This window comes from Rosa rugosa, chromosome 5 (assembly GCF_958449725.1).
Source record: "Rosa rugosa chromosome 5, drRosRugo1.1, whole genome shotgun sequence".
NCBI lineage: Eukaryota > Viridiplantae > Streptophyta > Magnoliopsida > Rosales > Rosaceae > Rosa > Rosa rugosa.
In genome coordinates, this window is record NC_084824.1 from 49,061,239 (window position 1) to 49,076,262 (window position 15,024).

A 15,024-nucleotide genomic window follows, 5' to 3' on the forward strand; every position below is an offset into this window, starting at 1 on the left:
ACTAATGGCTACACTCCTCCAGTCGACTAACTCGACCTCAGCCGCCTTCTCTTTGCTTGTCAATACTCGATACTTCGATAGTATCAAATTATCGATACCATCTCACTATCTCCGAGCCCTCCACCACCTTCTGAACTTAGGATGATTAATCAAAGGCGTTGCTTCAAGGGGCTCTCTGGGATGAATTCTATATCTGGTACTTCTTCCTAATCCTCCGATCTCCACTCCGCTTTCAACATCCGCGAAGCCGAACTCCGAGCCTTCTTCGCTGAATTTTCCAGCTCCGGCGCCGACCCCCTTAGGGTTCTCCGATCCCTCCACCACCTCAACCAGGTTCGAAGTCGGATCCTCGCCTTTGGGGTTTACCCTGCGCCTTCAAGGTTGTCTGTCGAAACAAGAACACGATCCGTGCGCTGTTACAGCTCCCGATTTCGCCGTCGTCGACTTGGCGCAAGTCCGAGCCGCTCCGAGATCCGATAGGCCTTTGCTTCGTCTTCAATAATCCGATCAACTCTTCCGATCAGGTAAGCATATAATGCACAGAAGATGTTTGATTTATTGTCTCTGAGAGTTCTGAACTATTATGACATGTCTGATCTGTAGCTATTTATTGATGTAAGACTCTATGAGTCAATGGGAACCAAAGTAATATCAGAGTTTAGGCTTGGACGAACTGAATTTGTTGAGAGTTGAAGGACAATATTTTACTGTGAATCTGTTGAGAACCAAAGTAATATCAGAGTTTGGGCTATGATAAACTGAATTTGTTAAGGATTGAAGAACAATATTTTATTTTGATTGAGCTGATGTAGAGTTAAGTAACTTATGTAGAACATTGAGGTGCCTTGTTGAGCCGCGTGGGATTGCAGGATCTGGATTAGCTCTTCGAAACTCAATCGGAGGGGGTTGGGTCACATCTACACTGGATGACCACCGTCATTTGCTAGCAACTGTCTCTCAGTTCATTTTCTTATGTATGTTTGATTCAGAAACAATTACTTGCTATAAATTTATAAAAGGGCTAGTACTTCTTCAACAGTTGACAGCATTATAATTTGATATGCATTCCAGTCTTCCAGGTACCAAAACTGACAAAACAGGCAAAACAGGCAAAACAGACATTTTGGGCCCGAAAAAGCCCGAAAACCGAACCAGCCCGAATGGGTTCGGGTTCTGTCGGTTTTCAGTTTACAAAAAGCTCGAACCGGCCTGAACCGAAAGTTTTGGGTTCGGTCTCGGTCTCACTGATTTTTGAGCCCGGCCCGACCCGAGCCCAGCCCTAATTGTGGCTGTGGTCAGGAACTTCGGTCAGGAACTTCATAGTTTATATATTAAAGAAATTAAAGAAAACGAAAACAAAAGGTAACAAATAGATAAAGATTCGTGTGGCTATGGCAGGAACAGGTATTGGAAAAGTCTTGTGGCTGTTATCTAACTTTGTTGGACAAAATAATTGAGGAAGAAGACTTGACTTCAATATAATTGACTTCTCAGTTCACTTGTAATAAGATATACTTCATCATCCATCTGCAACTTGAATCTGGTTTGAGTTGGTGATCGAAGAGAATATGGCTGAGGCTGTTGTTTCTTTTCTCGTGGAAAGAGTTGGTGACTTCATCATTCAAGAAGGCAGATCCTTGTCCGGAGTTCGCGATCAAGTTGAGCGTGCACATACAGACCTACTATTCATCAAGGGCTTCCTCAAAGATGCAGACGCAAAACGACGAGATAGTGAGGCAATACGCATTTTTGTTGCCAAAATTAGAGATGCTGCTTATGATATGGAGGATGTCATTGAAGCTTTTGTCTTGAAGGTGGATTCCAAGAGGAAAGGAGGTATAAAGAATGTTTTGAAGAGGTTGGGGTGCTTCTTCATTAAAGGAGTTCGTCGTCACAAGATTGGGTCAGAAATTGGGGTAATTACTATCACGATTTCTGATTTGAAGCAGAACTTGCAAACTTATGGTATCAAGGAGATAAGGGATTCCTCTACTTCCCTCCAATTGTGTGAAGGACAACAACTACTGAGGCGAACTTACACTCATGTTATTGATCGTAATGTGGTCGGGGTAGAGGATTCTGTCCATGAATTGGTTGGGCATTTGGTGAAGGAAGAGCATCACCACCGAGTTGTTTCTATTATTGGGATGGGCGGATCTGGGAAGACAACTATTGCTAAACAAGTTTATCATCACAAAGAGGTAACAGACCATTTTGATTGTTTGGCTTGGGTTTGTATATCTCAACAATATCAAGTCAGGGATGTCTTGGAGAGGATTTATGTCAAACTTCTTTGCCCCACAAAAGAGGAGAGGGATGAAATTGCAAAACTGAAGGATGACGAAATACCAGGGAGGCTTTCTCGTCTCCAAAATGAAAAAAAATGTTTGATTGTCCTTGATGACATTTGGAAAAGAGAGACCTGGGACTTTTTGAAGGCTGCATTTGAATGCCATGAAGACTCAAAGAGCAGGATACTACTTACGACACGCAATGAACAAGTAGCTTCGCATGCTGATGAGAACGGTTTTCACTACCGGCCTCCACCACTGACTAAGTCTGAGAGTTGGAAGCTGTTTGAGAAGATTGCAATGAGTGGAAGGAAAGCTGGAATAGGTAGTTTCTCGATTCCACCACACAACTAGGTCCATCCTTTATCGTTCGTTTTCATTTTTATTTATCAAAAATTCAATATACATTGAACCAATAAATGGAAAAAAATTGCCTTGCATCTGGTACTCATGGCTTTCTATAAATTCATATCTAAAGAAGTTCTCATTTTTTATGACACATATATCATATTTTTCTAAAATTAAAGTCTGAAAATGTCTTGTGGAAGATGCTTGAATACATTCAGAGTGTGTTTGGATGAGGGAAAATATGATGGAATTTAATTGAAAGTGAGGATTTCATAATTCCTACAAGCTAATTCCCTCGTTTGGCATTATCAAACTGGAAATTTTAAATTTCTCTGTGCAAAAAAATGAAGGAATTCATCATTTAAATTCCCCACTTCAATTTCCACCAAAATAGGTGTCATTTACGAATTCCCTTGCAGTATTTAATTTTCATTTCCAAAACAAGGTTTTTTTCTATTTTATTTTTTTATTTGTTTTAAACTTTCTTAATTTATTACACATTTCAAATCCTAAATGGATACAACCAAACAACAGAAATTGCAATTAATGGAATTTTAGATTGATGGAGTTAAAGATTCCATCGTTTATAAATTCCTATGGATTTCATAATTTTCTCATCCAAACGCACCATCAAAGACTCTAGTGGACTTGGAGATTTCCCTATGTCAACTCAAAAAAAAAAAAAAAGGGAAAGCAAACACTATATCTTCGTCATAGAAACATCCAAAATTTATAATCTTGATATTAATAAATAGTACTAATAACCTTGAAAGAATTAAAAAATCCGAGTTACTCCTAAGGGTAGGTACTATTGCAGTGTTAAGTTCGTTGAACATTGGACTCTCAAAGACAATGTTATACTGTGTGAATGCATATAATATTTTGGCCCCTTAATTAAAACGGTACAACTTTATATATCTATTGCATATGAAGATTTGTCAAAAACCATTGCCTTCCATGCATCTGGTACTCTCGACCTTCTGTAGATTCATATCTAAAGTTCTCAATTTTTTTTGACACATATACCATATACATTCTTCTGAAATTAAAGTTTTGAAAAAATCGTATATATTCATATTTCTATCTAGAAGATGCTTGAATACATACAAAGACTCTAGTGGTACTATATATTGTAGTATCAAGTTTGTTGAACATTAGACTCCCAAATGCCCATTAATACAATGTAATAGTGTGAATGCATGAGAAGTTTGGTCCCTTAATTAAAACAATGGAACTTTATATATTTATTGCTAATTTGTTTTTGTCTTTCTTTTTTCTATTTTTGAAAATAATATTTAGATGCTGAAGTTTACACGAAGATGGAAGAATTAGGAAAAGAGATGGTTCAACATTGTAGGGGTCTGCCACTAGCAGTCATTGTACTTGCTGGACTTCTTGCTAGGAAAAACACAATTAACGATTGGGTAAACATAAAAGAAAATGTTGGTGTTTACATAAGTAGAGGCTTTCGCCGCCAGGAAGAAGAACATGCATATGCATCATGGGTGTTGGCGTTGAGTTATGATGACTTGCCGTATCACTTAAAACCCTGTTTCCTATATTTAGGACATTTTCCCGAGGATCATGAGATCCGGATGAAGAGTTTGACAAGACTATGGATTGCAGAAGGTTTTATTTCTTTGACTAAACAAAGACAGAGTTTAGGGGAAACAATGGAGGATGTGGCATACAATTGTTTGAATGAGTTGGTAGAAAGGTGTGTGATTCAAGTAGGAGAGAGAAGTTCAACTTTTGAGAATATTAAAACTTGCCGGATGCATGATCTTTTGCGAGATTTGTGTTTGAGGAAGGCGGAAGAGGAAAATTTTCTCCAAGTTGTCAAAGGTTCTCATATAAATGAGGCAATGCATCCAGTTTCTTCTTCTTCTTCCATGGTAACTTATGTATCACCAACGGGTAAGATTCGAAGACTTGCCGTCTACTTGGATGAGAATGATGATAAATTGGTACCCTCACTTGGGGAAAGAGGTGGACACCTTAGGTCCTTGTTATATTTTGGCCCCGACGATAATTATTGGTTTCCTAAAAGGAAAGAATTAATACCTTCCATGTTCAAGGATTTCAAATTACTCAGAGCGTTGATGATTGAAGGTATGGATGATGGAGAAGTAAAAATAGAGCTACCTAGAGAAATTGGAAACATGGTCCACTTGAGGTTTGTGAGCCTAAGGAACAGTAATATAAAATCGTTTCCTCCGTTTCTAGGAAACTTGATTTGTTTGCAGACGCTTGATTTCCGTGTTACAGGTGGCTACATGTTTATCCCAAATGTGATATGCAAGATGAATAAGTTGAGACATTTATACCTTCCATCGAGTTATAGGGCTAGAGGTAAACTGCAGCTATCTACTCTCGGTGATTTACAAACTTTAAATTCTGTTTCAAGTAGATATTGTGATTTGAATGATCTTGCTAAACTAGGCAATCTAAGGAAACTGAGAATAAGATTGTCATCTAGCCAATCGAAAAATCTGGAGAAAATCTTGGATGCGGCAGGCTGCGTGCTCAACGGTATTCGGTCCCCGCGGTTGGACAACGATGTTGGAAAGGAAAGCGGTGCAAAGGTTAGTCAAATAGTTGCAAGGTGCGGTCAAATATACAAGTTGACGCTGATTGGGCCCACACTAGAACTACCGAAAGAGTTCCACTCCTATTCAAACCTCACCAAGTTATTTTTGTGTCGATGTGCTCTCAAGGACGACCAAATGGTCGTACTAGAGAAGCTGCCTAATCTGAAATGTCTTTATCTGTGGGGTAATGTGTTTGAGGAAAATACAAAAGTATTTGTTTTCTCCGCTGGAAGCTTTCCTCGTCTTCAGTTTCTTACCCTTGCGTATTTGGAAGGAATAACAGAGTGGAGGGCGGAGGAAGGAGCAATGCCTTGTCTGTGCAAATTGTACATTAAAGATTGCAGCCGATTGAGTAGTGTTCCAGATGGGCTGAGACACCTTACTACCCTCAAGGAATTGAAGACTCAGTATATGCCTAAACTATTCTGTAGTAAGCTTGAGGAAGGAGGAGAAGACTTCCATAAAGTCCAACACATCCCTTCCCTTATAATCCAGCATCCGATTGATTAAAAGGTACACATTGATATTTGATACTATCTCCGTAATGGCACAGTGATATTATCACAATAGAATGAACTTGTATTTATGGCACCTACCTAATTAATGTGTTTTTCTTTGTATTAGAGTGACCATGCCTGTACCAGCACGTAGGCCCACAATGTACAGGTATACTTGCATTTGACATTACCATCTTATTACTCTTCCTTTCATTATTTCTAAAATATATTAGGCGGAACAAAATATCCAAATCAACTGTGATTGTGCTTTCTCATCTGGCATGATTATCTAAAATCAATGTATAATTTTTTTTTTTTGAATAGATCAATGAATGATTCTTACAATTTTTTAAGTAAGTATAAGTTATGTTTTTCTCTTCTATCTAGCTTTACTCACTTCTTGTTATAGAAAATTATACATAAGTGTCATTTTGAAACTTTAATTAGCTATAAGGCCTTCTAGTTTTTCTTGTACATATAAGGCCAATTGCATCCTTAAATTTCTCTGACCCTGACGATTTTACCCTTCTATCTAAGATAACTAACTGCTTCAAATTAAATTAATCACTCCCTCCTCTCTCTTCCCCCGACGAAATCCTCTGAGATTAATCACTCTCTCTCCTCCCTTTCTCTCTCATCGGTGAAATACTCCGTTTCTCTCTCGCCGGCGATGTACTCCCTCTCTCCACCATCACGTCGGCGACCGGAACAGGAGTTGAATCTCCGACGCATGACGTCGTTTCACGACTGGATCTCCGATGCAAGAACTAGATCTCCGACGCACGACACCGACTTGAACTGGATCTCCGACTCTCTCCTCTTCCTCTCAACTCCACCGACCACATCTCCGTCTCAGGCTCCTCAACGACTCCCTCCCTCCACGGTTCCGTCCTCCAAGTCTAGCTCCAAATCAAACAGTTGTCGATCAACGCCGCAGTCTCCAAGTTCTTTTCCTACGTTCTCCCTCATAACCTCACCGTCGACGTTGCAGAGTTCGAAGCTACCATTTCGAAGTCGAATCGGAGCTACTCCGGAAGCAGTGTGCTTCGTGTTTTAAAGGTAGCTCACTGTATCAGAGTAGAGATTTGGCTTATTGGATTAGAAATTGGGCGATTATTCATAGTGGCTTCAATTCTGGAATTGAGTTTTGGATGAAAGATTATAGGACTGTTTATGCTTCTTCTTCATTTTTTTTCCCTTCTGGTTTTTAAAGGATTTCATATCGGTAATTATCATGTACCAATAATTATCAAACTCGTAATTTCAATCTAGAACTGTCATGAGTTTCTCAATTCTAGGTTTCAATCTGTACTTGGTACTTACATTTGATGGTAAAGTTGATGGAAGATTATGACGGGCCCGTTTGGTAATTAACCTTGTGTGTGTGTGTTTTCTAAGGTGGATTCTAATCAACAACAATTCTCTTGAGGATGATTAATTTGCAAATGCTAGAAACTAAACTGATGTGCTAAGTAGTTGTGTTAATTACCTCTCTAAGTACTCCAAAAGCACTTGTTATCTAGTTGTGGAACAATCGTGTGTTGAATAATTCAGATCCTATTTTGGTTTGTGGTGACCTGTAGCAGGAAGCCAATATTCTTAAAAAAGAAGAAGAAGGGACTGGAGAATCAGATAATTGTCCGTTTAGAGACTCCGGAGACTGAATTTCAAAAAGTTTGAGAATGACATTTCCAGATTTTAACAGCCTTGCATCATTTTTGTTTTGGTTTGAATAGTCTAACTTATAGTACTGTTGAAGAAGGATAGTGGGAGAGGAGATGGGTAATGCACTCGAATGTGAAGTACTCCAATTTGAAACAGAAAAGCTGGATGTATTCTTGGTAAACTTAATTTCTACTAACGAAGTTGGTGAACTCCAATTTTATTTGTTTATTCATTTAGGACTAATTGGAGTTATGTTTGGCTAAAAATGCGTTTGACATTGTAAATTTATAGTCGTTTTGATGGAATAGCTTCCGTATATGCGTTTGACAACTGTTATAAATGGCTATTTAACCAAGGGATAGTAGCTTTCTATTTTCTTATGCTAGTATATTTTCAAACTAATGTTAATAGCTGCTGTTTTCATTTTGACATATTTCACGTTAGTAGCTCTTTATAATTGTTATATTGGTTTTTCAACAAGGTGATAGTAGCTTTCTACGTCTCTGTTAGTATCTTTTTAAGCTGATGTTAGTAGCTTTTGTTATAATGGCTTTTTAGCGCATTGACAGTAGGTTTCTACATCTATTGTAATAGATTTTTACAACTATGATAGTAGATTTTTAAAAGGACTAAATTCAGTTTGACTCCTCCAACTTTGGGTCGATCTTCACTTCAGTCCCGAAACTTTTTTTTTAATCACGTTGGTCCTTGGAGTTTCAATTTCCATCACCCGCGTCCAAAAGTCAAACTTGGCTCTAAATGTGACGTCAGGTGCGGACGTGGCCTCGACACACTGGCCCACTTTTCAGCTTTGTCCTCTTAGATTGTTGTCATTGTCCACAATACCCCTTGTTATGGTTTTCCCTCGATTACATCCCCATTACAGGAACCGACGACGAAAACCTAATCCCAAAATTGAAATTGAAAAATAGACTCTCTCAAAAAGCATCCTTTCTCTCTCAACTACCAGTATCAAACCCAGACTATAAGCTCCTAATCCCGTCCATTGGGGTATTGCTTCGACAGATTGGCGACATGGCTGGAGCTGATGATGAGTGGGTACCTCGATTGGAGAATGGGGGCGAAGAAATCCCAAATTACGGTGAGTGACTGTTTTGAAATTTTCATTACATTAAATGATTACGGTGTTTAACGAACGGTGGGTTACGGTGTTGAATATGTTATTGATTTTGGGTGTATGCTGACTGAGTTTGGTCATTTAGTGTTTTGGAAGGTTCAGATTTAGGGGTTTTCAGTTTAGGGTTTAGGAAGTTTCTAATTTGAAGTTTTCTGTTTCTTAAGATTCCAAAATTGAATATTGAATGATGCATATGGATGTTGTTGGGTAGCTGAAATAGGGATTTAACTAAGTGGTCCTTGTTAGTGCTGTTGTGGTCCTACGAATGAATTGATTTTTTAGGGTTTTAGTAGTTGGAAGCCCTTGTAAATTGGGTAGCTGAATATTTATGACTGTGTCGGTGCATTTTTTTATGGTTTTTCTGGTATAGGGTTTAGGGCTGCTGTAATGCTTTGGAGTCCTAATGCTTTTTGTAATTGTATGTTTGTCATTGCAGTTCATCCAGATTACTTCACCATGAAGGTTTATCATGGTGGATATATGGATCACATAAACAACAAGTATGTAGGTGGGAAGATCAGTTATTACGATAATGTCGACAAGGATAAAATGAGTCTGGTGGAGGTGGATTCCATGGTAAGGGGTATAGATCCTTCATATGTTGGGAAAAGGATAGACTACTGGTTCTCCATAGGAAGTGAAGATGATGCAACCACAAAGGTGAACAACGACCAGGATGTAATCACAATGTGCTGTTGTGTGCCAGATATAAGGCTGGTAATACTGTACCTTGACCACAGAGATCTATGGGATGATGTACTTGATGATGTAGAGGATGATTTTGATGACTTTTTTGTGTTTGAGCAACAACAATGGGGGTTTAGTCAAGCTGGCAGTAGTGGGGTAGTTATAGAGGAGCTGCCTGAGTCTCCAAGGAAGCCAAAGTCCTCTGTTAAGATAGATGAGCTGCTTGAGTCACCTAACAGGCAGCCTGAGGTGGCAAAGCAGGTGAAGGGAAGGAGATATAAAGTGTGTGCACAAAGGAAAAAGTTAAGTTCTCTGAAGATAAGTGAGCCTCAAGAAGAGATCCCAACTCAGGCTAGCAAAGCTCCCACCAGTGACCCCACTGACAAGGGAAAAAAGAAAGTTGAGTTTGAGGAAGGACTATTTGAAGAGGACAGTGATGATGATGGTCAAGATGATAGCCTGCATGATGATGATCATGATGGATTGCTTCATGAGGAAGAAGAGACTGGTCAGGGCAATTCATCTGGAGATGATGAATCTGCTGATGATGATTATAATCCTGCTGCAGATGATGAGGAATATGCAGCATACGGTGTTGATGATGATTTCCTATTTGAGTGGTTAACAGAAGAGGAGGATGGTCAAACAGTTGGAGGAGAGGGATGTTCTAAAGCTGATGAAGGAGTGAGTGGGAATAATGATATGGAAGGGGATGAGGATGAAGACACAGAGGGTATGTTTGGGGCTGTGGATTCTGATGAGGAAGGGATAGGGCATGAGGCTGATTCTGAAGATGATGGTGTGGGTGGCAGATTTCCAGAGTTCAACCCCAATGTAGATATGAAGAACCCTTGGTTTTGTAAGGGAATGAAGTTTGCAACTGCAAAGATACTGAGGGCTGCTATAAGGGAAAGGGCAATTCAGAAGGGCTGGGAAGCTGTTTTTCTGAAGAATGATCGAGGGAGGATTAGGGCCATTTGCAAGGCTGAGAACTGTCCATTTGATTTGTATGCCTCAAAGATGCAGCATGAGGATACACTTATGATTAAGAACTATAATGGACAACATACGTGTGCAAGAGTCATTGAAAATAGCACGGTCAGGACCCCCTATCTGACAGAGAAATTTGCAAACCAAATCAAGCTTCATCCTGATATTTCTACAGGTATTGTCTACTGCTTTTGTGAAGTACTTAATCAATGTTTGGGTAATTATGCAACTAATGCTGCATTTTAATCATGTTGTTTTTCTTTTGCAGAATCACTTGCCCAGACAATGGCTGCTAGTGTTAGAGCCAAAGTGTCTTTTCAGCAAGCATATAGGACAAAGAAGGCTGCACTTAAGCTTATTGAGAGGTCTATCAAGGAGCAGTATGCAAGAGTGCAAGATTATGCACAAGAGCTGAAAAGGGTGGATCCAAACACAACAGTTGACATCAAATGTGATTTCAACAACCCTGATCAACAGCCTGTTTTTAAAAGGATGTATATATGCCTAGGAGCATTGAAGATGGGATTCAGGGCAGGTTGCAGACCTATACTGGGACTAGATGGCTGCCATCTGAAGAGTGCATATGGTGGCCAATTGTTGGCAGCAGTTGGGCTGGATCCAAACAACACTACCTATGTGGTAGCTTATGCAATGGTAGAGATGGAGAGTAAAGACTCTTGGGATTGGTTTTTGAGACTGCTCGCAAAAGACCTTAACATCACAGGTGAAGGAAATGGCTTCACCTTCATATCTGACAAGCAGAAAGGTCTTCTTCCTGCATGTGAAGCTGTTCTCCCCCTAGCAGATCATAGATATTGTGTTAGGCATCTCTGGACAAACTTCAACAAGCTTTATCCTGGAAAAGTGATGAAAGACCAACTTTGGGCTATTGCAAAGTCATCAACTATGGCATACTACACTAAGGAGATGGTGCTAATGAAGCAGCTGGACCCCAAAGCATATGATTGGTTAACTGGTAAGTCTCAATCTCCTATTTGTGCATTCTTCTGTTTATATTGTTAAATGGGCACTAATGTGAACTCTTTTACACTTTGTAGATCCTCAAAGAAACCCTAGGCACTGGTGCAGATCTCACTTTCAAACTTTTTTGAAATGTGATGTGCTCTTGAACAACCTCTGTGAAAGCTTCAATGCTTTCGTCTTACCTGCTAGGTCAAAGCCAGTTATTTCATGTTTTGAGGATATAAGGGTGAAAATGATGAAGAGGGTTGCAATGAGGAAGGAGAAGATGAGCAAAGTTGTCGACCCCATCTGCCCCAAGCCTAGGCAAATCCTAGAGAAGAACAAGGAAAGGTCTGCATCTGATTGCATCCCTTATGGTTCTGGCAGTCCCCAGATTGAGGTAGAGAGCTGTGGAGGAAGCAGATATGTGGTTGACCTGACAAGAAGGACTTGTGCTTGTAGGAGGTGGGATTTAACAGGTATCCCTTGCAAGCATGCCATCTCAGCTATACATTTCATGAGGCAGAACCCTGACGACTATGTGGATGCATGCTACTTGACAAAGACCTATATGGATATCTACTCTAACACAGTAAAGCCTGTGAATGGGATGGACCTGTGGATCCCTTGTGATGAACCTACCATCCTCCCACCACAGTATAATAGACAGCCTGGTAGGCCTAGAACCAAAAGAATCAAAGATGTATCAGAGAGGGAAACTGAAGGCCCCAAGGTGGGAAGGGTTCAAAAGTCCTTGAAGTGTTCTAATTGTCACCAGTTGGGTCATAATGTGAAGACATGCCATAGGCATCTTCCACCAAAAGAAAAGGCAGCTAAGAAGAGAAAGCTTAACACAGGGGAGGGATCATCTACTGCAACTCAGGTAATTTGTGTTTGTGTTTGGTTAGTAGCAGATAATACATTTGAAAATTGGTGTTTAAACTGAGAAATTTACTTGATGCAGGCTAAGGGTACCAGAAAGGCCCCAAAGACAAAGAATGACCTTAGGGCAAAGGCAAGGTTAAGAGCTGTAGAGGCTAAGGTAAAATGAGGGCTGCCATGTTTGAATTATGTATTGTTCATTCTTCAGTTAGTTATCTAAATTATTTTTCATCTTAAAATTGTAGAAAAAGAGGGATGAAAAGAAGGCAGCATCAAAGGCATCAATAGCTACAGCAACTTCAACCAAGGGTAGACCACCAAAACCTCCGTCAAGCAAGGGTAAAGTTGCATCCTCACAAGCTTCATCCAGGCCATCTGTGAGGATACGAGACAATTCGAAGAAAGCTGGCAAATAGAAAAATGGGACTAGATGGGGTTAGCAATGAAGGTTAGGATCACAGATGCGTATGTTGCAATTTTTTGTGCAACCTTGTGCTGTGTCACAGGGTTGCTAGTTCTAATCTTTTGCTGGGATGATTAGAACTAGGACTAAATGCAAGTTCATCCAAACTATATTTTTGGTTACTTTGGATGTAAAACAGATTTATGCATCATTAGGTTGCTATTTATGGTAAAATTCTGGTTTAGGTAATGTGTTTTCAAGTTTTGGTTCATTTGGAGGTTTTGATATTATGGTTGATGATATTATGACTAAATTCAGGTTTTTGTGATTTGTTGTTCATGTTTGAGTTCATTTGGATGTTTGAAGGCATGAAAAAAGTGTAGCAGCTAATTAGGGGTCAATTTGGCCCTAAACCCTTTTTTGATCCTTTTTTAAAATTTATGAGGCAAAATATGTCAAAATGTCTATTTTGCCCTTCTGGGGGGGGGGGACAAAGCTGAAAAGTGGGCCAGTGTGTCGAGGTCACGTCACATTTAGAGCCAAGTTTGACTTTTGGACGCGGGTGATGGAAATTGAAACTCCAAGGACCAACGTGATTAAAAAAAAAGTTTCGGGACTGAAGTGAAGATCGACCCAAAGTTGGAGGAGTCAAACTGAATTTAGTCATTTTTAAAACTATAGAAGTAGCTTTCTCTGTTTATGAGAGTAGTTTTTTTTTTCTACTTAGTAGTAGCTTTTGGTTTTTGTGAGAGTAGGTTTTGGTGTTGGTTAGTATAGTTTTTGTTTTGCTTGATAGTAGCTTTTAGTGATGGTGAAAGTAGCTTTTATTATTGGTGATGGTGACAGTAGCCATTTGTTGCTGGTGAGAGTATCTTTTTGTGTCCGTGATAGTAGCTTTTGTTAATGGTGTTAGTAACTTTTGATTTTTGAGAGCGTATCTTTTATTGGTGACAATAGCTTTTGTGACCTCATTGGAAATCTCACTAGCATATCTTTTGTTTGTGACAGTAGCTTTTGTTGCTGGTGATAGTAGCTTTTGTGATCTTGTCGGAAATCTCACCAGCGTAGCTTTTGTTGCAAGTGACAGTAGCTTTTATTGCTGGTGATAGTAGCTTTTGTGACCTCGCCGGAGGTTGTCGGAATTCTCATCAGTGTAGCTTTTGTTGCTAGTCACAGTAGCTTTTCGTGTTAGTGACAGTAGATTTTGTGGTCGCCGGAGTTTGCCGAAGGTCGGCCGAAGTCTCACCGGAGGTCGGCCGGAGACCCGCCGGAGTTGGCCGGAGTTGACCGAAGACCTCACCGGAGAGGAGAGAAAGAATGGTTGTTGACTTTTTACTCTAGTGGCATTTATGTAAATATGTTGGTTTTTATATCCAAAATATAATACAATTTTAAATCTAGTGGCCTTATGAGGGAAAAAATTAGTTGGTGGCCTTATGGCTAAAAAAACATTCAAAGATGCACTTGTATGTAATTATCTCTTTTTGTTAAAGATCGTAGTGTTACATCTTGAATGGAACTGTGTTTTCAAAGTATCTTTAATTACTTATCCATCGCTGTTTTTTGAGTTTATTTAAAGTTATTGATTTGAATATATCTTAATCATCCATAGTTTTGACTTTTGAGATACTTTATATGAGTCGATATATAATGTCTAGCTTTAGAGTTTTGACTTTTGATATTGAAAAATGGAAATAGTTTCATGGTTCAACAACGTATAATTTTATCTATCAAAATGACTATACAAAATGAACAAAGCCTAGCCGGCCTCTCGTCCATGAATAAGACGATTTTCTCAAGTTGTACTATAGCTAGTATATATTTACCAGCTCATATTGGGTTTATGATGACAACATTTTGTTTTGCAGCTTCTGTTTGAGGAAAATCCCCTGCATTCAAACATATCTATCAAAATGGTTATACAAATTTATCAGATTCTGCTTGTTATTGCAAGAAAGATGGATGGTTCCCATGAGCTGACAAGACGGGTCGATGGTTCCCATGAGTTGAGAACTGGAAAGTTTTTCTACTACTTGTGGTGTTATTGAATAAATTGAAATCAATGTGCGCCTTTGTTAGAAATGTTTTTCTTACATTTTTTCTTGGATTGCTGTATTTGTGTGCTTCCTATTTAGACTTGTTCCACTGGTTAATGAGCAAGACATTGAGAGGTTTATGTTGTTGCCTTGTTGGATATATGATTGTCATCTGATATAAAATGCCTATGGCTTTTATTGTTCCCTCTAAGCTCTAATGCTTAATCCCAAATTCTTATTGGAATGGTTGTTTGTTATTGTTTGAACATAGGAGGCATCACTGTTAGTGGCCCAATCCAACAATGGTTTAATTATGGACTAAATACTGTTTAGTCCTTGATCTTTTGACCATAAAACACTTCAGTCCCTGGCCTTCTAATTTCACACGTTTAGTCCCTGTACTTCAAAATTTCAGACCAATAGGTCCTTGCCATCTAAAAGTCACGGCGAAATGTCTATTATGCCCTCAGTTCTTTTTTTTAAAAATAAATTTATTCCTTTCTCTTTTATTTATTTATTCTTTTTTCTTTATT

The 15,024-nt window shown here is 39.2% G+C and overlaps 1 protein-coding gene across 6 annotated transcripts; it reads left to right on the forward strand.

Moving 5' to 3' along the window:
• Window positions 1-1,409: 1,409 nt before the first annotated feature.
• LOC133709465 (putative disease resistance protein At1g50180) lies at window positions 1,410-14,594 on the forward strand. 6 transcript variants are annotated; one of them, XM_062135219.1, is made up of 8 exons: window positions 5,651-5,743; window positions 5,855-5,896; window positions 8,419-8,494; window positions 8,967-10,382; window positions 10,476-11,183; window positions 11,266-12,053; window positions 12,135-12,212; window positions 12,298-12,726. In XM_062135219.1, the coding sequence occupies exons 3-8, from the start codon at window positions 8,428-8,430 to the stop codon at window positions 12,466-12,468; spliced, it is 3,228 nt and encodes a 1,075-aa protein (XP_061991203.1). In that variant the 5' UTR covers window positions 5,651-5,743; window positions 5,855-5,896; window positions 8,419-8,427; the 3' UTR covers window positions 12,469-12,726. The 6 variants fall into 6 exon arrangements, with proteins under 6 accessions (XP_061991208.1, XP_061991205.1, XP_061991207.1 ...); XM_062135220.1 differs by lacking the exon at window positions 8,419-8,494 and having other exon boundaries at window positions 5,646-5,743; XM_062135221.1 differs by lacking the exons at window positions 8,419-8,494; window positions 8,967-10,382; window positions 10,476-11,183; ... (1 more) ...; window positions 12,135-12,212; window positions 12,298-12,726 and adding exons at window positions 1,411-2,616; window positions 14,324-14,594 and having other exon boundaries at window positions 3,939-5,743.
• Window positions 14,595-15,024: the final 430 nt, after the last annotated feature.